The 22116-nt window shown below is 38.1% G+C and overlaps 1 protein-coding gene across 1 annotated transcript; it reads right to left on the reverse strand.

Moving 5' to 3' along the window:
- Positions 1 to 19476: 19476 nt before the first annotated feature.
- Positions 19477 to 20425, reverse strand: LOC126597429 (uncharacterized). The gene has a single exon (XM_050264227.1). The coding sequence runs from the start codon at positions 20276 to 20278 to the stop codon at positions 19673 to 19675; it is 606 nt and encodes a 201-aa protein (XP_050120184.1). The 5' UTR covers positions 20279 to 20425; the 3' UTR covers positions 19477 to 19672.
- Between the last annotated feature and the right edge of the window lie 1691 nt (positions 20426 to 22116).

Here is a 22116-nt window from a genome sequence, read left to right on the forward strand (position 1 = left end):
CATGAGCATGTCTTGTTCTGATTGAGATGTTAAGGGAAAAGCTCCAATGTAATAAAGAACTGTTTGTACGAAGGTCTCTCTGTCTCTTGCCTTCTCTATTTCTATCTCTCTTTTATGCAACAATGTAATAATTCCAATTTGACTATGCTGATTTTCCTTGTTTAACAGATCCATGTAAACATTGTTTTGCATGTGCCATTTGGATGAGGGAATTATACCATGTCACATAACAATATTCAGTTATGGAAGCTTAGAGTACAACGCTAGTGAGTACTCGATTTGGATGTTGTTCTCAACATGTCCACTGATGAGATGGTCAAGCTCTTCCCTGCCAAAGCTCACATAAGGTAATAAACAAATTTCTCGATTCAATTTTTTTGTTTGATTTTTGGTGGATTTATGAATTGGGTTTGAATTGGATTGCGTGGATGTTGGAATATGTAATGCAGTGTGTGGGTTATAGTATTAGAATATTTAAAGTATGTATTGTGCTAGCTTTGTGGCTAGTTTTGGATCTCAGCATGTGTGTGGTTCAGTTTAACTTCTCTGTGAACTTGTGATTTGGTATATACTTTAACTTCTCTGTGAACCTGTGATTATGGTTCAGCTTATATGATATAGTTGTCCTTATAATCCTGAAATTGTGAAACATCAGAATTGTTAAACTGTGCATATAGTTTTACTTTCCTTATATTTTTTAGATTCTTTGGATTTATGAGCATCCTTTGATCTTAGGGTGGTACGAGAAAAATTGAAGAATGTATTGGATGTGTGTTTAATTTTAACTTCAACTACTCACTTGCATTATTTATGGTATAGATTGGTGGTTGCTATGCTCACACCTTGAGTTAAAATTATGCAAGGCTCTTCATTAGAGTTTATGTTTATTTTCTGATTTTCATTGTTTGGGTTTCTTACCAATTGAAAATTATAGGGGTGTGCTATCCACACACCCCATTTTACTTCTCACACACCCCTTGATAATTTATGTCCATTGATCTTCTTCAATTCATCCGATCCGACGGCCGAAAATTATAAAGGTGTGTGAGAAATAAAATGGGGTGTGTGGATATCACACCCCAAATTATATTGTGCTTGATATAAGTTATCTTTTTTTTTTTTTTTTTTTTTTTTTTGCAAAATAAAGATAATGATTGTGGATCAATGTTCATAGCACTACATTCAAACTCCTTGACAGTTGGTTAAAATGGACTTGAAAAACTAGGGTTTAAGACATATCATAGGATTGTAACAAGTACTTGTAAAATTTGTACGTTGATTTTTTTTGTATATGTCGTTTGTATGTTGATTTTTTTTGTATTTGTACGATGTCATTTAGACCTGGGATGGAAAACATAATTTAAGTGAAACGGTGCGTTTGGTTAAAACAAAGAACAAAGTATCAGGGGACCCATATACACACCCATCGACGCACTTTGTGATGAGGTGGCGATCTGCCATGAGATGAGATGGCAGGTTCTGGCATTCCAAAATCCAAATATGGTATATTTTTCTTGCTAAGTTTTTGGTGATCTATTTGTTAGAGTTTCGATAACTAGCTAAGTTTTTAAATCCGATTAACAGGTTAATTAGATGCCATATATAGCCTATACTTATCAAATTTTATCACCACTAATCAAAATATTTGCTAGGAGCCTTTTATGGGTAATTCTATTAACACCCCACAATCTTATGAAGACACCCCACACCTTAATTTTTTCACTAAAATTTCGCCCTTTACCCCTATTTAACTCAAGCTAGTAGATATTGAAAACCTCGGCCACCTAACTATTCCTTGCCAACGGCTACACCTCCTGCAAAGAGGCAAAAAGGCCCAACCAGTCATAATTTCTCTCTCTCTCTCTCTCTCTCTCTCTCTCTATTGCATTTGCATCTGATACTCTAGAAGAAATGTCTGGCTTTTTATTTTTTTATTTTTTTGTTTCTTTGATAGTGAGAGACAAAGAGGGGCCACGATGGGGTGGCATGTGCAGGACGACGACTTTGACGACAAAGGTGATAAAGGTATAAAGGAGCATCTGGGTTAGTGAGTCGAAGTGTGGGATTGTAACCAACGAAATGGGAGTTTCCAGCCGATGTTTATGGAGGTAATCATATATATTTGGTTGTCGAATTAGGGCTGCCAGGCGTGCTTTTTGTTTTTTGGGGTGGGGATGTGGGGTGGGGTGGGGTGGGGTGGGGTGGGGTGGGGATGTGGGGTGGCTTCAGAAGAACAAGGGACAAAGTTGGAATTTTTGAGAAAGTTTTTTAATGTGGAGTGTTGTCATAAAACTGTAGTGTGTGTATAAAACAACCCCTAACTAAAAGAGTTTGTATTTGTATAGATAATATATATTTTTATTGAAATACATACAATATTATCTACATTAAAAAGTGTAGGGAATGTAAATGCACGTGAAAAAAAAAATGTTTCCTCTTGTAATATGATTCGACATGTTGTACTATTAGATTGTTAATCATATCTGAATTATTAATTACATATGTAATCTTTATTTGAGCAAGAATTGTCTAACATAATAACACAACGTGCCATACATCATTATCTAGAAAACATTCCTAATGGATATCGCCACTAACCTGTAGTGGTCTCATGGAGCTCATTCCTTTCATTTGTAAAACAACCATCTCAAAGAAGTTGTGAATTTAAGCTTCTGGGAGTTGCAACTTCTTATTTGAAGAGGTTGTGACTATAAAAATAACAGGAAAATAGTGGCTTCTTAATAAAAATCACTCATTAAGTTGGGATATATTAAATAATCCTCTCACTCATGAATGTTGGATAATCCATACACTCCATCATTCATCAAAGGAATGATGAAATGGTATATCAATGATCGCGTGATGGCATGGTTGTTTATATTAAGAGATGTGTCTTTGTTTGTATTGATAATAAGCCTATTATGTGATGTTTTCATGACATAAAATATCGCCGTCAACAATTGTAATTTGTTTGTATTGATAAATTAATAATGACATTCATATTGTCTACTATTTAAAAGGATTTGATTGTCTACATTTTCTTGGGACCATTTACCCTTCGAAATTTCGCCCCTCCTCCCGACAAATCATAGCTTCGCCACTGGCTGAATATATGATTATTAATATAAAACAATTCTTTCAATAAAAATTGGCATTGAAAATATTATTAAATTAAAAAAAATTGTATTTGTATCCTTTTATTTTTGCCGACGAAGTAGGATAAACAGAAATGTATAATTCCAATGACTCTTAACCCTCACAAATATGTTTTTGTGCATATTTTCGACAATTCTTAATTGTCGGTAATCGTAATTGCGACGATTATGCACTCTTTAAACAACATTTTATTGTTGGAAAATAATTTTTTGACATAATATTTTGGTTGAAGAAAATCACAAAAAATAGATATCGTTGTTTGGAACGTATATTCGACGGCCATACAAGTATATGCGACCACATAGACATGTCAAAAATAAAATAATTTTGTCATTTTGAAAAATCAATTCTGATGAAAAGATAACTAGTAACGACAAGCCACATGCGTCGTAAATGAGTATTTGCGACGACAAAATGCCTTTTCCGACGACATTTGACCCTCGCAAATGACCATTTCTTTTTTTGTAATGAGGATTAACATGCATGCATGTGGTCTTCTCTAGCAAATTGTGTCTAATTAAGAGTCAGAGTGTGGTGGTGGAGAGATTTTTCAATGTGACCGAAACACGAGGTGGTACAACACGTTTCACTATACAAATGATGGGATATGTGTGTTAAAAAGTTAATAACTTAAAAAATAAAATTTTCCACCACTTATATAAAAACACGTGGTGGGTACACCCGTGTTTCGATCACAATGAAAATTTTCTCGTGGTGGTGTTGCTGCATTATTAGCACTTGGTGGTAGTGTTAGAGTTGTAAATGGACTTTACATGAGTGCTAAGTCGTGTCGAGCAAATATGATGGCTGCTATAAATACAAGACAATATGCAACATTCAGAGGACCTTCAACACAACACACAAATTTGCCTTGCGCAATTTCTCACTCTACGTGAAACCTTCTCAAACCTTTGAGAAAAACACTAACATTCTTAACTTCACCAACACACCTTCAATTTGGATAAATAGCATTGTGGAGGCAACCTGCGACACCTCCAGTTTGGATAAATAGCACTCAAGTCGTATAGTTAGGCAATCAAAAAGCACATTTAGTTTGGATAAACAGCACTACTTCGATTTTGGCTAACTATATATCTAAGTCTTTGCCAACAAGAATTCTTCGAGCTCTTTGTCGAAAGAGCTCATCTCATCAGTCTCTCGGTGAGTGAGGTGTTACCAAGTTACATTGTTTGGCACATTGAAAACCTAACCTATTTTATGATTGGATATTCATAAGTGCCTATTAGAGTTCGGCATTCCGACGGCCGAACCACATTTACAGTCAAGAAACTTATCTCTTTTGAGTATTTGTGGCCTTACAGTCTGGTATCGATTATGAGTACTTATATTTTCACAAATATAATCAAAGCAGCCGAACCAAATGCCGACGACCCTTGAACTTCACAGTAACTAGAAGCCTTGTCTTTAGGCTCTAGAACCCAAAGGTCGAGATGTGTTCCTTCCTCAACCGCAGTCCCTCAGATACAAAAGTTGGCAGCGCATTCACCACCACCACATCCCTTTTACTCACCAACTGAATTCAGTCGTCAAGTTGGCACGCCCCGCATACAACCAAATGACGTAGTTAGCTCATTAGTTAATCAGTCTGCGCGCCACGTAAGCTAAGTAGTTTTTGGGGTCAACAATTGTACATGAAAAAGGTAATGGATAGGGACAAATCCCTTTAAGGGCAAGCTTGGGCTGTAGCCCAAGGGAGATTTTGTAAATGAGAAAAATCAATAGTAGTTGTAATGATTTAATCCAACTTAGCTCACCCGAGTAAGTATTGAGAACCTTTAGGCCTCGTTTGGCAGCTCAGACTGTACTGACTATTTCAATCGGATAGGATAAATAGTCATCGGATAGTACAGACTAAATTAGCAAATGTTTGGTGCGATATCGGATAACAACCGTATTATTTATATTGTGTTTGGTGTTGTGCCAATAAGAGGGAAAAAAAACCCAGGTCGTCGTCTTCCTTTCTTCATCTTTCCCCGATCAAATTGCCCAAATGAAATATTTCATAATTTTCAAATCCTATCATTTTCCATAAAATCCTATTATCAATTCCCAACAAAACTTATCATCTTTCTCAGTTTGAAATATTTCCCAAGAAAACCTAGTTTACAAATCTATCATTGATTCATCACCACCTTTAATTTCCTTCAAAAGCCCAAATGAAATCTTTCCCAATTTTGAGTTTAATTACCTTGCAACAAAATATCAATTACTAATTAATCAAAAAATTCAGACGAAATCTCTGAATTCAGTCCATAACACTTTTGACAATTTGAGTAGAATGTGTAAATACATAGCTATGTGAAAAGAGAGAGAAAGAGAGGGACAGAATCTCCAGCAATGTCGAGTGACAGCAACGACCTGGACAAGGACGAGCTCCTCCAAATGGCTCTCAAGGAGGAAGCCCAGCACGAACTACAAGAAACCCACCTCTAACGACTTCCGCTTTGCCCCCACCACCAATTACTTCCAGCAGTCCCACCAACAACCGTCGCGGAAAATTTCAAGAAAAATAGGAGGGTAGAATAGAGTGAGAAGAAGAAAAATTTCAGCAACCTAAGATTCTTGATGCAAGAGGAATGAGAGAGTGCGACCAGAGGACATGCGACCAGAGGACAGAGAAAGCGAGCGAGCGAGCGTGTTTCTACCCAACTAAATAATATGGTGTTTTTCGAGCGTATAACCAAGCCGGTGTAAGCCGTATAAAGGAGGTGGGACCAGATTATTTAATCCAGTGACTATTTAATACATATGGACACCAAACACCTGGTTTTGTATTCTTAGTCCTAGTTGGTGCCAGCGTACCAAAAGAGGCCTTAATGTTTCACATGTTGCACTTAAATTAGGATACGTAATGTAGGATTCTACTAAGTTGTTTATGTTTGTTGAGCTTTTTTTGTTGATTGTCTTAGTCTTTGACATATTCTCATTGTATTAAAATTAAGTATTATATTAAAATTTTACTTTAGTACAATCGAGTTTTGTTTATTAAGATTTTATTTATATGTTTTTATACACTATATACATTTTAGGCGTGGACGAGAGAAACAATATTGGGAGGCTCTTATAATATGTTACGTAGCTTAGAATTATAGCCCACCCGATAAAAAAATAATGGCTCCGTCTTTGGTAGTAAATTCGGGATAAGTCACATTTTAAGCCAGCATAATAAATTAGGTAAAGATGATTATCATTAAACTGCAAACTAGTGGCAGACCCTGGTAGTCTAATCTCCCAAACAAATAAAAACCATTAAATCCATATACAAATCATGTATTTTTATTATCAAGTTGTTGAGCAAAAATTATACATAATATGTAAACAAATAATTCACTCGACACAATTTCACCCTCGTTCATTTTTTCGAAGAGGGTTTTATTAGTTTGAGTTCGACCCATTCTAGATTACGCGCCTATTAATTACAACATTTCTTTTGGGAAAGGAATACCTTTTGATTCTAATATGAATAAATCGTAACTTGAGAATTTGGGTTTTTATTTGATTTTGTGACTACATCTAGGTAGAGCCCTAGATTGCCTACGTACTCTCGTTGAGGGATCAAGTCACTCGTAATTCCTTGTATGTTTGATACTTGTTTGGATTTGATGTCTTGTGCAGTTTTAGCGCATACGGATGAGGACTTTGCCATTGAAGCTTTTGATGCTTTGTGCAGTTTAGGCTCTTGCAGGCGAGGACTTTAAGCCATTAGAGCTTTTGATGTCTTATGCAGTTTTAGCTCATACTAGCGAGGAGCAATATGTAGCTTCGCAGATTTCTGATAATGCTGGGATTATTGATCAAGGTAATCAGATTCGTGATTTGTTTCGTCGACATGATGAGTGTTTGTCAACAAAGAAGGCCTTGGAGTCAGAGTTAACCAATTCCATTCAGGAGCTTAAGAAAATTGAAGCTGAAGAATTGCCTGTTAAAGAAGCAGAGGAGGTTGCTCGTGTTCTTCGTCAACAATATGATTCTGGAAGACTTGCTGTTAAGTGTCGAGTGAGTGACCTTAAAGCTTCAATTGAGCGACAAAAGAAATTGGATGTAGAACTTCGTCAGTCCCGGATTGATGCGAATGAAGGACTTCTCCGGGATGTTGAACGTGCCGAAGCATTGAACAAATCTGCAGAATAAGGAATTTTGAATTCGATTGCTTCCCTGCCCCACTTTTGTAGCAAACCGGAGTAGGATTCATGCGGTTTTGTTTCTGTTTTTGCGCTTCTGCTCTTTGGGATATTTATGTTGGTTTTTCCTCTTTTGAGCAGACTCTTTTGAGCAAACTTGGTTGATAATAATGGGTTTATTGAACCCAGTATGTTTGAGATTTATTTGAATTTTTTTATGTTATTCAAATCATATTCTTTTAAATATCTCCCTTACTCAGTTTACGTGCTGTGTTCAGCTTTAGCATGCCGTACCTTTACCTCTATATACATACATACATACATACATACATACATATATATATATCTAAACGCTTTAGTTGGTAATCCCGTACCCTTACCTCTCTCTCTCTCTCTCTCTCTCGATAGCGGTTGTTTTTAGCTTTTAGTCTACACGGCATGTTTCCTTGTAGATATCTGCGCCATTTTTCAAACATAGCTGTTGTTTTAACCTTTCAGTCGGGTACAGCTGCTGTGCAGCACCCGTAAGCCGATATAGTTTTGACATTTGGACCTAGCTTCTTGGTAGTCAAGTATGTATGACAATTATTGTTTTCAAAGCATTAGACTCCTTTTTTCTTTTGGACTTTTGCCTTGATTTTTTTTTATTCTACATAAGTGAAAACTATCCATGCTTTAAACTCTCGTATGCGAAGAGTTCAAACAAATACTAGCATATGTCAATTCAAACAAATGCTAATTCCAGGAAAAATATATAATTTTTGATGAGTTATGGCTGCATCTAATTTTGGGGATCAGATTGCTTACGTACCCTGTGAAGGGATCAAGCCAAACGTAGTTTATCCCTTGATTTCAAGAAAGTGGTTTTTACGGCTGAATCTAGTAATAAAACTAGACTACCTACATACCTTGTGAAAGGATCAAGCCAAACGTAGTTCATCCCTTAATTTTGGGAATTATTTTTGTTTTTATATTTTTTTTATGACTGCACCCAGCTTTAATGCTAGGCTGCCTACATACCCTTTTTGAGGAATCAAGTCATACGTAGTTCAGAGGAAAAGATTTTATCTTGACTTGCTTCCCTCTCGGAGTTCGTTTCACACTGTTTATGCATAGAACTTCTTCATGAGCTTTCCGTTAACGCATGGGTATATGCATTTCCCATTGGCATTAGAGAGTTCGTAGGCACCTTTGGTGAAGACTTTGGTGACAACATACGATCCTTCCCATTTGGCTTCAAATTTTCCTTGCATCTTTCTGGTGATGACAACGGGTCTTCGAACGGTTAAGACTAAATCCCCAACAGAGAACGATCTAAACTTAACCTTTTTGTTGAATGCACCTGCCACTTGAGCTTAATAGACTTCAAGTCTTTGTTATACTGCAAGTCGTTTTTCATCAAGTGCTTCAAGTTCCGCTAGCTTGATTTTTACATTTTCTTTGGGATTTGTCAATTGTGTGGCTACTCTGAAGGAAGGCAGTTGAATTTCCAAAGGTAGCACAGCCTCTAATCCATACACCAAACTATATGGAGTACATCGGGTGGATGTACGGACGGTGGTCCTATAGGCCCATAATGTTTCGGGAAGGCGTTCATGCTAGTCTCTTTTGTTCTTTGCCACCATCTTTTTTAGGATGTTGCACAACACTTTGTTGAAAGCCTTTGCTTGACCGTTGGCAGTTGGGTTGTAACTTGCGGAGAAGGCTTGTTGAATGTTGTACTTTTTCCAAAGATTAACCATGGCCCTACACTTGAAGTAGAGAGCGTTGTCTGAGATTATTTTGGACGGGACTCCGTAGCAATATATTATGTTTTTCTTTATGAAATTTGCAACATCTTCCGCTTTCACTTCTTTTAACGGTATTGCCTCAACCCACTTTGAGAAATAGTTTGTGCCTACGAGGATGTACTGATGTTGGAGGGACGATTTTGGGGTTATCATGCCTATCACATCTAAACCCCATGCATTGAATGGCCAAGACAAGATGGTCGGATGGAGGGGTAATGGATTTTGGTGCTTGAAGTCTCCATGTATTTGACATGCCCGACATGACTTCACATGTTTCATCACATCTTGAACTATTGTAGGCCAGTAATACCCAAGTCTTTTCAATTGAGCTGCATGCTTAGGTCCAGATTGATGGGCTTCGCAAATATCAGCATGAGTTTCGGAGAGACCATAGGCCACTTCTTCTTTTGATAAACACCTTAGCAATATTCCATCAAAAGACCTTTTGTATAGTGTGTCATTCAGATACACAAATCAGTTGGCCCTTCTTCATACATCAACTCTACCTTTGGGATCAGTTGGTAGTTTTCCATATTGAAGATAGTCAATCAAAGATTGCCACCAATTAGAACATTCATCTACTTCTAGGACTGTAACCGCATTGACTTCATGGTTTTCTTCAATCCGCTCTAATGTTAAAGGAAGTAAATGTCGTTCTCCAACTGTAATTTTGACTTCTCGTTCCTCAGGGAGAGTTAAAGATGCTGCTAGCTTTGCCAACGCATCAACTTTGTTATTTTCAGACCTAGGAATGTGAGCAATGTTGATTTCTTGGAATTGTGACACCAAGTGTTTTGCTCTTTCATGATAAGAGGTTAGATTTTCATTTTTCACAGCATATTGACCATTCATTTGCTTGTTGATTAGTTGTGAGTCACCATAAGCTTGAAGGCTATCAACATGTAGTTCGAGTGCAATTTCAAGTCCAATGATGAATGCCTCGTATTCTGCCACATTGTTTGAACATAACTCCATGAGGGAAAATGAATACGGGATTAGGCCTCCACGTGATGTGATGAACACAATACCTGTCCCGACGCCTTTTTTCCTTGCTGCTCCGTTGAAATAAAGTTGCCATTGAGAAATGTATGTCAAGAATACTTCTTCATCCGGCAAGTCACTCGGTAACTCCATGTTGTCGGGAATAGGGTGAGCTGCTAGGAAATCAGCTAGTGCTTGTCCCTTTATAGCTTTCTGAGAGATATACTTAATTTCAAATTCCGATAGTAACAAAGACCATTTTGCAAGACGACCGGATTGCACTAGTTTTGACATCAAGTATTTGAGCAGGTCTGCTTTAGATATCAATGTAATGTTGTGTGACAGTAAGTAATGTCGTAGTTTTTGCACAGCGAAAACTAAGGCCAAGCAAACCTTCTCAATAGGGGTGTAATTTTGCTCTGCCCCTACAAGCGTTCGACTTAAATAGTAGAGCGCATTTTCTTTTCCTCCTTCATTGTTTTGTGCAAGCATTGCCCCTAGTGAACGTTCAAGTGCTGCAATATACAAAATTAAAGGTTTCCCTTTAATTGGAGCCATCAACACCAAGGGTTTCAAAAGATATTCTTTAATGCTGCTAAGAGCGTTTTGACATGCGTCATCCCACACGAAAGGCACATCCTTTTTCATCAACCTTGTGAATGGTTGACATCTCCCAGATAAGTTTGAAATGAATCTCCTGATGTATGCCAGTCTTCCTTGTAGTCCTCGTAGTTCTCCCAGGTTTCGAAGATGAGGCATTTCCATAATTGCCTTGATTTTTGAAGGGTTGACTTCGATTCCTCGGTACCTTCCCACAAAGCCAAGAAATTTTCCAAATGTCACTCCAAATGCGCATTTCAAAGGATTCATCTTTAATTGATGTTTTCGGAGTCTGTCAAAGACTTTCTTTAAGTCGTTCAAACGACGTTCCCTTTTTCTTGTTTTGATGACAAGATCGTCCACATAACATTCAATGGTGCTATGTAACATATCATTGAAAATGACTGTCATGGCTCTTTGGTATGTGGCTCTTGCATTTTTTAGTCCAAACGGCATTACAGTGTAACAGTAGATTCCTTTCGAAGTGCGGAATGTTGTAAGTTGTTCGTCTTCAGGTGCCATTTTAATTTGATTGTACCCTGAGAATCCATCCATGAAAGATAAAGCCTCAAAACCAGTTATGGCGTCTATCAATAATTCAGTTGTTGGAAGCGGGAACTCGTCTTTTGGACGAATTTATCCATTTTTCTTCTTTACTAGTACGATACTGGCGAGCCATGTAGGGTACTGCACTTCCCTGATAAACCCAACGTCTATCAGTTTGTCAATTTCAGCCTTAATTTGTACTTCAAGCTCAAGTCGAAAATGACGTGGTGCATGTTTAACATAAAGCATTTCTTTTGATACAGCTAATCTATGAACTGCCACCTTAGTGTCTAGACCAGGCATATCTTGATAACCCTATGCAAACACATCTCGGTAATCTTGGAGAAGACATTTGTAATCTTCTAATTCTTTCGATGTTAGTAGGGCACTTACAAATATAGGCTTTGGCTCGTCATCTGTTCCGAGATTGATTTCTCAGAGTTCATCCACAGTGGCTTGCCCCCATCTTCTATTTGAGGCGGTGCCGGATGAGCGTTGTCAATAAACTCGGTTGAGTTATCACCATTCTCATCTTTTTCATCTTCAATGGTGATGCAGTTTACTTGAGTAACATTATGAACCTATTCTTCTGTGCTTGATTCCTCATCCATTCCATAAACTTCACTTTCTAGAAGCGGCGGTGCATTGTTGTGGGTTCTGAAGCTTGCGCAAATACGACTTTGCCCATTTTTCTTTTTGACAGGAAAGCATGTGGGGAACTGTCTAACAGGCTCAATTGGCTCGTTATCAGATTCCTTGTTTCTTTTTTTGCTACCGATCATACTAACTTGAACAACATCTCATTCCTCTTCTTGTGCATTATTATTTTTGTCTCGGTTTATCTTCACCTTTTGGCTTTTGACTCTCCAATTTTTGCTTTTATGAGAATTCTTATATTGAGAGTTGGTGATTTTACCAAGTCGTTGGAAGACAAAAACTCGAGGTGGCTTGCTGCTAGATTCTTCTTCAGTCAATATTACTTTCTCGAGATTAGTAAAGCCTTCCAACTCATGATTCTTGGTTTCTAAGACAAATGCTTTGAGCATTCCATTTCCTTGATGTACTGTGACATTGATAGCACTCTTTTTAGCTTTATGCCTCTTCGCTTTTATCTTTAATGGAACTTTTGATGAGGACTCATTTCTTTTGAACGAAACAATGCGACCATGTCGACCATTATTCCTTTGCAGATTTGTTAAGACTATCAAACTGCCTCTAGGAATTGATTGGTTGATTCTGCGCAAAGGCTTCATGTAGCTGGTTATGAGTGCTTCAAATGCATTTTGGATTTGTTCCATTGCTTTCTTTTTAGGTTCTCTTCGATCTCTTAACGAGCAATTGAGAATTACTTTTCGGGACTTTGGAGTTTTAGAACTCGCAATTTTGACCAACCTCGACGACTTTGCCTTTTCCATAGTTAATTATTGTGATTCTTTCTGCATTACTTCATCTTTTGTTGGTTGTGAAAAAGTGACCTTTGACTGTTTGTAGAATTTTGCATCTGCGTAATTCACCTCCTCACCCCTAAATGGGTCGGTGTCCGCTAGACCTTTCTTGACTTCGCCATTCACCAAAAACTTGAAGCATTAATGGAGTGTAAATGGAACAACACCATATGTATGAAGCCACGGACGCCCTAATAAAACATTGTAAGATGTGTTAGCATCAATTACATGGAAAAGGGCGTCAAAGTACAACTCTCCTATCTCCATTTGTAATGCTATCGTTCCCATTGCTTTTTGTCCCACTTGATTGAAGCCCTGAATAGTTAGCATTGATGGTGTTAGTTGACGAACATTCATCCCCAAAGCACGAAGTGTTCGAAGAGGAAGCAGGTTTACTGCTGATCTATAATCAAGCAAGATCTAATTTGGCGACGTTGTATTTACTTCTGCAAATTTGAAGTTTGTTTCAAACACTTCAGGATTTATCAAAGCCATAATGAGTGCTTCTCTAAGCTCTTTTGACATTTTCAGAGCATCGTACACACTGAGAAGAGATGGAATGCGCTTAAGATGGTAGTGATTGGTACATCTTTTACATGTCTCTTAGAGGTATTTGCTTTTGTGGTTGAGATTGAAATTTCTACTGCAGGCTCTACAATGGTAATGATTGGAACTTGTCTTGCACTTGGTTTATCGGAATGTTTGACTAAATCAACTACTTATTTTCCTCTTTTCTTGTCCGCATACAGGATCATTTGGCCAGAGCGTAGAGTTATTTCATCTACCTCATCATCGTTGTGGATTTCACAGAGGTCGTGCGACAATTTCCAATTTCTTCCTCACTTCCCTTATTTTTAATAAGTTTTGGAGGGAGGTAGTCTCCGAGGGTTATTGGTGCTCTAAAAGGCTGCTTGTACTCATCATCTTGAAAGAGTTTAGGCCTTCTCTGAGTATTCTTCTTCTTTTTCTTTCCATCATTTGAGGGTGATCCACTCCATAATTTTCCTTTTGATCGCTTTGTGGAAGAAAGACGTTTAGCAATCTTTTTCACCTTCTTTTCACAGCTGCTTTGACACTCATCTTTGGATTCAAGTGATGACGAATCCTCCCAAAAATCAAAACTTGGTGTCGTCATGAGCTCGTACAAAGTTGGAATTTTTGGATTTCCAGAATGAGGCATGTCAAGATAAGCATGGAAAACTATGGTTTCATTATCGACATGGAATCCTACAGGGATTGACCCTTCTGGTAATGGAGCGGAGGGTGTTGATTTTCCTTCGATCATGTTGGACGTTGCCGTTTGATGGTTCGAAGATGAATCTACCTCAATCTCATGCTTGTTGATCTTTTCTTAAATTATATCCTTAAGGATATAACAATCCTCTATCGTATGGCTGATAAGTCGATGATATCGACAATACTTTGGATCATCGGTCTTATTTACTTCAGCAGGACGCTTTGGTTCAGGAAGCGTGATCATCTTTGCTGCAAGGAGTTCATCGAAGATAGTTCCAACATCTTCATCATTAAAACTATATTTAACTTCTTTTCTTTCCTTAAGCAAAAGCCTCATTACCCCTTTGGTTTCTTCTTTTCTTTTTACATTGTCACTTTTCTTGTCTACTTTGACGAATATCGCCATAGAATCTCCCTTCTTCGGCGTTCTTTTGTTATCTCCTTTCTTGGTGTCAGATTTCTTTTCTAAGTCTTGGATCATTTTTCTAATCACATTTTTCTGGGACATCTGCTTCTCCACATTACTTGCCTTGGATACCAACTCGTCGAAAGTTCCAGGCTCCACAATTCCTACAAATGTTGCAATCTCAGGGATGAGGTTGTTGTAACATATTTGCATTGCAAAAAATTCAGAAATCTTTTCCATGCATTGTAGGTTAAGGCTCCTCCATCTTGTAATGAATTCGCTCGTGCTTTCTCCGGGCCTTTGTGTCGTTTGAGCCAAATCCATTAGTGTGACTTTTTTCTTTGAACTAACAAATTGAGCCAGAAAAGCTCTTTGCATATCATCCCATGTTAGAATAGATCATGGCTCTGAGTGTACCATGTGAAAACAGACCTTTTAAGTGATTGAACAAACTGCCAAACCAATAAGGGATCTGACTGCGATGTTTCCCCATAAGCTGAGTAAAAATGAGCTAAGTGTTCTTGAGGAAAGCCACTCAAACCATCAAATTTATCAAAGCTTGGTTTTTTATACCCTCGGGGAAATGGCACTGCATCATAATGAGTTGGATAGGGCTTCCGGTATCCGAGACTTGGTGTTGTTAAAGACATTTGAAATTCACGAATCTTTTCAACGAAAATTGCATCGATATCTTGATGCGTGAGTTGGCACTGGAACTTTCTCCCTCTATTTCTTTCCTTGCTCTATCTCCAGCATTATTTATGCTAGCTTGAACGGCTAATTGAGCTGCTAAAGTCACAATTTCAGCTTCCTTATCAGCTACCAAAGTTGCCATTTATGTTTCTTTTTCTGCTAGTTTTCGTTGCATTTCTAGCAGTTGTTCTTCTGTATTTGATGCGCCAGTCATCAGAACTTGCATGTTCTCAAAGTCGAAATCTTCATTTATCTCCAACCTTTGGAATTGAGTCATTACTCTAGGAATCTCTTCTTGGGAAAAAGATTTGTTTCCTCCAAGAGTGTCTCCAAGGGAAGATGAACTCTCAGAAGAGTGGATTACCAATGCTCGGGCCCTTGCACGTGTGATAGGCCCCTCGAGTTGAATGTTATTACCTTCCTCGACAAGTTCGTAGGCCTTGGCCTTTTGTTGAACATTTTCGGACACTATTGGTAGAATTTCTTCATCTTCCTCAATGGAGGTCATCATGACTGACTTCGTTGTATATAGAGTGACCAGGATTGTTCCGATCATGATTTGAGTGATGATAGGAACCTTGATAGGCGGTGATGATGTTACTTTGACGATCTTGCGTCGAGGCACCTTGGTGTCCTTGGATGAAATAGCTTCAAGAAGCTCCCTTGAGATGATTTCAATATCTTCAAGTACACGCTCCCTAGCGATCTTCTTCCTAAGAGCTCGTGTCGCTCTCTTCCTTGTGTTCCTCAAGGCGTTCTTGGACGGGCATTTCTTTGGTCCAACTTTGATGACTTTAACAGCCACCTTGCTTGTTTTTGTCACTACCTTTTTCTTCACCATGCTGCAATTAGTTGACTTGATCAATGGTGAATGAGATTCGGTGACTAGCATGCCTTCCACATCCAAGTTTAGATTCAGCAGCAGGGAATTTGTGGAAGTAAACAGTAACTTGTGGCGCCATGTTTCCTGTTACAAAAAAACAAAAAACATAGCACATTAATTATCTTCGAAATTAGAGATGAAAGGGAAAATGGGTCCCACTGGGCATGCCAAAATCATGTTGAGCAAAAATTGTACATAATATATAAACAAATAATTCACTCAACACAATTTCACCCTCATTCATTTTTTCGAATAGGGTTTTATTAGCTTGAGTTCGACCCATCCTAGGCTATGCGCCTATTAATTACAACCTTTCTTTTGGGAAAGGAATACCCTTTGATTCTAATATGAATAAATCGTAACTTGAGGATTTGGGTGTTTATATGATTTTATGACTGCATCTAGGTAGAGCCCTAGATTGCCTATGTACCCTCATTGAGGGATCAAGTCACTCGTAGTTCCTTGTATGCTTGATAGTTGTTTGGATTTGATGCCTTGTGCAGTTTTAGCTCATCCGGGTAAGAACTTTGCCATTGGAGCTTTTGATGCCTTGTGCAGTTTAGGCTCTTGTAGGTGAGGACTTTAAGCCATTGGAGCTTTTGATGTCTTATGCAGTTTTAGCTCATGCTGGCAAGGAGCAATATGTAGTTTCGTGCCATTTAAGTCTTGTTACGGCTTCGTGCCTTCTGATACTTGATACAACTTCATGCCATTTGAGATTTGATACGGCTTTGTGCCCTTTTGAAACTTGTTGTGGCTTTATCCCAGTTGAATTTGGAGCGCGGCTTTGTGCCATTTGAGTGCCTAAGTGAAATTAATTCACTAATATTTTGACTTTGGCTTCGTGTAGTATCTTTGGCTTGGTATCATTTCTTGCTCCATGTTTAATTTTAACTTGATGGAGGCCATCGGATTTTGTAGGATTTTAATCCTAGTTGAAATAGGAGTCTAAAAGCATGAAAGTTGGAGCCTTTTCCATTGTGAAAGACTCGTTTGACTTGGTCTTTTCCTTTGAATTTTTAAAACTACCCAGTGGATGTAGTAGAATAATCCATTGTTTCCTCTTTCTTCTTCTCGGTTTTGGTACCTTTGGCACTTCGTTTCCATGCTTGCTATCTTTCTTTTTGTTATTGACTTTTGTCTCTTGCACAACAGATTGCAGACTTAACGAGTCTTTGTTTTCATATTGTTTAATGAAAACATAAAAGCAAGTGGCAGAGTAGCACAGCAACTTTGTAAAAAAAATCTTTGAGATGGCTTTTCCTTTTTTTGACTCTTATGTGAGTGTCCTTCACCAAGCTTTATTTTCTCCTTTTTTTTGAAGATTTTGCTTCTTCTTCTTCTTTTTTTTTTGCCAGCAACCTCTATTTCTTCTTAATTTTAAGACGACGGCGGCGACAGGGTTTGTTTTCTTTTCTTTGCTGGAAGCATCCTTCTTTTTGGTGTGACTTCCTTCTCCAATTTTGTGTCAAATTCTTTGAGTCATATTCCTCTTCACTCGGACATTCCAATAAGCTCCTAAAACGGAGCAGCAGTAACAGCCAAATTCTTCGAAATGAGCTCCTAAAACGGAGTAGCAGCAACCACCAAATTCTTTTGGACTGAGCTCCTAAAACGGAGCAGTAGCAATCGCCAAATTCTTTGAACTGAGCTTCTAAAACGAAGCAGCAACCATTTCAACTTTGGCAACCACTGCGGTTGTTGTTCTCATGGCAAAGGACTTCATTCATGGCCACCTTCTTTTACACCGTCGACAAGAAAATGGAGCATGCTATGACGCTAGGCTGGAGGACGGCGTGGCTGCTGTGGCCGTTGGTGTTGTGTGAAGTGGTGGTGTTCGGTGGCGTCGTAGCGGCAAGTTGGGCAGAGAGGGAGGAGGATTGCGGCATGGCTGCTACGTCGTTTTAGTTTTCCGTTTAACGTCAGTGCCTGTGCTGCAAATGTCTTTATTGGTGTTTGTCAAAGTGTTAGTGATTGACGACTTGAATCTGCGGCATGGACGTTGATGGTTGTTCAGACGGACTTGCGTCGGTGGTTGCTTTTGGACTTTTTATAGCTCCTTTTTTTCCTTGTGTTGGGGAATGAACAAGGTTGAAGAAGCAAAGTGCTTCTTTTCCTCCTACAAAGCAGAAGAAAGAACCAACCCAGAAAGAGATTAAAAAGAATGAAATGGCTATACCTTTGAATGCTTTGTAGCTTTTCCTGCTCCTGTGTATCCTCTTCTCTGTTTGCCTTTTCTCATTGAATTTCTGCAGCAGTTCACCTCTTTGATTTCTCTCCTAACTTCTGCAAAGTCTCTTCTCTTTTTTTTTTTCTTTTTTTTTTTTTGTTTCATTCCCCTCTTCTGATAGCAGCTAATGCCTATTTATAGGCATCCTAGGAGGGCTTCTAGAGCTTTTACGTGGGGGAGATAGTGGCCATGTCTTTCACCACTTTCTCTTAACCTCTCCCACTAACTGTGCAATCTCCCACATTTTGCAGAAAAAATAGGTAGTCCTTGTTCCACATTACTTCTCTCTGACCGAAAGTGAAGTCGTCTCATCTTGGTGTGGCAAATTGTTTGAAAGAAGAATTTAATTTGATGGGGGACATTATATGCATGCATTGTACGACTTGGATTTCCAAGTCTAAACTCTTCACGTGGGTAGCATTCTTATTTTCTTTTGAGAAGTTTGTTTGTTGCGAACTTCTCTTTATTTTATTTTATTATTTTTTATTTAGGGGTTTATCTCATGCTAGGTGGCTAACAGAGAAAAGAATTCGAATTCCCCCATTTTAGTGGTTTTAGATAAGTTCCAAACCCTTTTTGAACTTCTTTTGATCAGTTCTTCCGCACGAGCTTTTCCCATACCATTCTTTACTGTTCGTTATTTTTTTGGAGAGAAGAACATAACGGTCAGTAAAGCTTCATACTTTTTCGTTTCGCTTGGATTTGAATGAACATTCCGCAACTTCATTTGATATATTATTTTTTATTCTTGATTTGTTGCAAGTGTCTTTTGGTGGAGACTCTTTGCTTTGGGTGCTTGCCTGATATCTTTGTACAAAATGGTGGGATTTTTTATCCTTTTAGTTTTGATGTGCAGCTTTATGCATCTTTTTTTTTTTTTTTTTTTTTTTTTTTCCACACATGCATCCAAATTCATGCAAAAGACTAGTGATTAGTCCTTTCTTGGGCTCGTACAGTGGATTCATGACAAATCAAATCCTTCCAAGATAGGAGACAAGGGGTATACTTTTCAGTAGATAGCTGTACCATTATTCAAGCATGGTTGTTACTTTTAACTTTTGGTCAAGTACAGTTGTTGTGCAGCACCTATAAACAAATATAGTTTTTGATAGAATTGGCTTCTTCGTAATCAGGCATGCATGACAATTTTTTTTAATGATATTTGGACTTTGCCTCTTCGTAATCCAACATGCATGACGATTATTGTTTTTTAATGCATCAGACTCCGCGCTCTTTTTTTTTGCTCAACACAAGTAATGTTAGAGAGACTAAAGTTGTAAACTAAATTAGCAAACCAAATGAGTTGTCACTAATAAAAAATAAGCACATTTATCAACGATTAAGTAATAATCCAATCACCAATTTTCATGTCATTTAGTTTACAAATTTAGTCTCCCTAACATTACTTTTTATTAACCGTAATAACATCTAGATGGCTAAGAATTAAGTCAGAATTTAATAAAGAACCTTGCTAGAAACGAACAAATGTATAGTATATTACAAACCATAATGCAAAACTTAACGACACGCTGTATCAAACTCGCCTTCCAGCACTAGTGAGAAGCTAGCTAAATTTCCAAGGACTGCAGCTGAAATGACTAGAACTAGTGAACAAATCCCTTGCCGGAGTACTCCTTAAACTCGCGCACTGCCCTTTCGAAAAGGAAAACGAGGATGAAAATGAAGAGCTTGAGTTCCGAGGCGAAGTTGATGATGCCATGAACTCAGAGTCAGAGCTGCAAAACTCGACCTTATCAAACTTATCTGACTCACCAACAACATTAACGTTGTGTTGAAAATTATTCTTACGTTGTTTATTTTTCTTACTTTTTTTTGTCCAAAACTTGAGCCTATGCAGAGGGCTTGTTGGAGGCTTATTACTACGAGGATGTTGATCAATGCAGGGTTTGGGTAGCCCTAAGCTGAGCACAGCCGGGGGAGGACTTATCGGTGGAATCACTTCTTCTTTCGGAGGGTTCCGCGGTGTTCCTGGCTGCATTTCCCAGTTAAATGGAACCCCTTCAGTGCTCCTACAGTAATAAACCCTAGAAGAGCAACCCAATGAGGATGAGGAGTTTCTTGAGAGGTTTCTGTTGAACAAAAACTCTTGATCCCCTCCAAGCGCCGAAACTCCCTTCGTTTCCATTTTCCTTCTAGGTTCATAACCCATTATCTGGAACGAAATTGAGGACTTGAATCGATGTGTTTTGCAGTTTGGTTTCTGGGTTTTCGAGGCAATGATGAGAAGTTTAATCGAAGTATTATGTTTATAGAATGGTAGTGTATAAATATAGAGAGATTTGAATCCGGTTTTGAAGGCATGTGATGGTGTCTTGGGGTGCATGATCCTCTTGTTTTGATTATTGAAGATTGATTAACAATCCAAAAAGTAGATTTAAGTTAATTTATTTGTAATTTATTTGTAATTTATTTGAATATTGCAAGTGATATAGGTAAGGAAGGAAGGCAAAGAGAAAGAGGAATTTCACCTTTATTCTTAAGCTTACGTTAAACATGCATCCAATCAAAGCTCCATTGGTGTTGGGCGGCCTATCTTGCATGTGCTTTACCAAACTCTTAAGACAAGTCACCTTTGCTTCTTATTTACCACTTCATGCGTTAACATATTTTGCATATGCCAATTAATTACCTAAAAAGGAAATAAATTGACAATTATTGGAGGAAAATTTTGAGTGTCGCAATCACATTGTGCCAATGCGTTTACGTGTTATCCAGAAATCTAGAAAGTTGATTAGAAAGTTGGAAAGTAATCACACACGCACACACAAGCGTTGTTTGTGGTCAGTGACAAGAACAATCTAACGAAAATGAGCATCGTTAACATAACATTGATATTCGGTTGCAATATCGTCGTTACTAAGTCATTCGGAACTTCTGCGCACAACCCGTACGCACGAGAGAATTTTTACACAACACCACAATATATTACTAATGCACGTATTATCTAGTAGTCTAGAAAGTTAGAAATAACCCCCGTTTTGTGTTGAAAAACAAGAAGAATCAATTGTGGTTGTAAAGCATCATTGATTCAATGAACCATAAAATCACGTATGAAGTTGACTTTTCATGTTTTGTGTTTCTTGCATTTTACAATTGGGTGTTTTGGAAGGGTAGAATGGTTATATTACTTAATTAAGGAGATTAGAGAGAAATCAGTTAACCAAACTACATTAAGAAACTGGATTCCACTCCATTAAACTTATGGACTACTCAAAAAGGCTGTAATCCTCCGTCATCCCATTAATATCTCCACTGATGAAGGTGATGTGAGAACTTAATTGCTGTGATTAGTATTAAAATAAAAATTCATACAAAGAAAATGGTTTGGGTTGGACTATGTTTTGACTTTAAAAACTACTTAGCCTACGTGACGCGCAGACTAAGTATTTAATGAGCTAACTACGTCATTCGGTTGAATGCAGAACGTACCAACTCGTCAACCGAGTTCGGCCGGAAAGTAAAATATGTTGATGTGGCGTTGAGCACACTACTAACTTCTTGATCTCGCCACTACGACTGAGGAAGGAACACGTCTTTGCCTTCAGGTTCTAGAGCCTGAAGACAAGGTTGCTAGTTCTGCGAAGTTCAATAATAAATTCAACTTTCAATGTGCTAAATGTAGTAATCTGTAACACCTCACTTCGCCGAGAAGACTGATGAGATGACCTCTTCCAACAAAGACTCGAAAATCCTTACTGACCAAGACTTGGATAAATAACCAATCGGTCTCAAAGCAGTGTTGTTTATCTAAACTAAAGGTGCTCCTCAGCCGATTGATTCTACGACTCCAGTGTTGTTCAGTGCTGTTTATCCAAACTGAAAATGTGTTAGCAAGAAAAAGAAAATAAAAATCTTAAGTGTTTGAGAGGTTTGCGCAGGGCAGTTGTGTGTTGAATTGGAGGAGCTCATAATAAATCACGTCTTGATACTAATGGATAATCAACCACTGTTTGATAATCATATTGAGCAATCCTTATCAACATTCAT

The sequence above is a fragment of the Malus sylvestris genome, chromosome 13, assembly GCF_916048215.2.
Source record: "Malus sylvestris chromosome 13, drMalSylv7.2, whole genome shotgun sequence".
In the NCBI taxonomy this organism is placed as follows: domain Eukaryota; kingdom Viridiplantae; phylum Streptophyta; class Magnoliopsida; order Rosales; family Rosaceae; genus Malus; species Malus sylvestris.

Bases quoted from the DNA above. Each gene is read 5' to 3' on its own strand.
- LOC126597429 (XM_050264227.1), bottom strand. From the start codon at position 20,278: ATGGGTTATGAACCTAGAAGGAAAATGGAAACGAAGGGAGTTTCGGCG.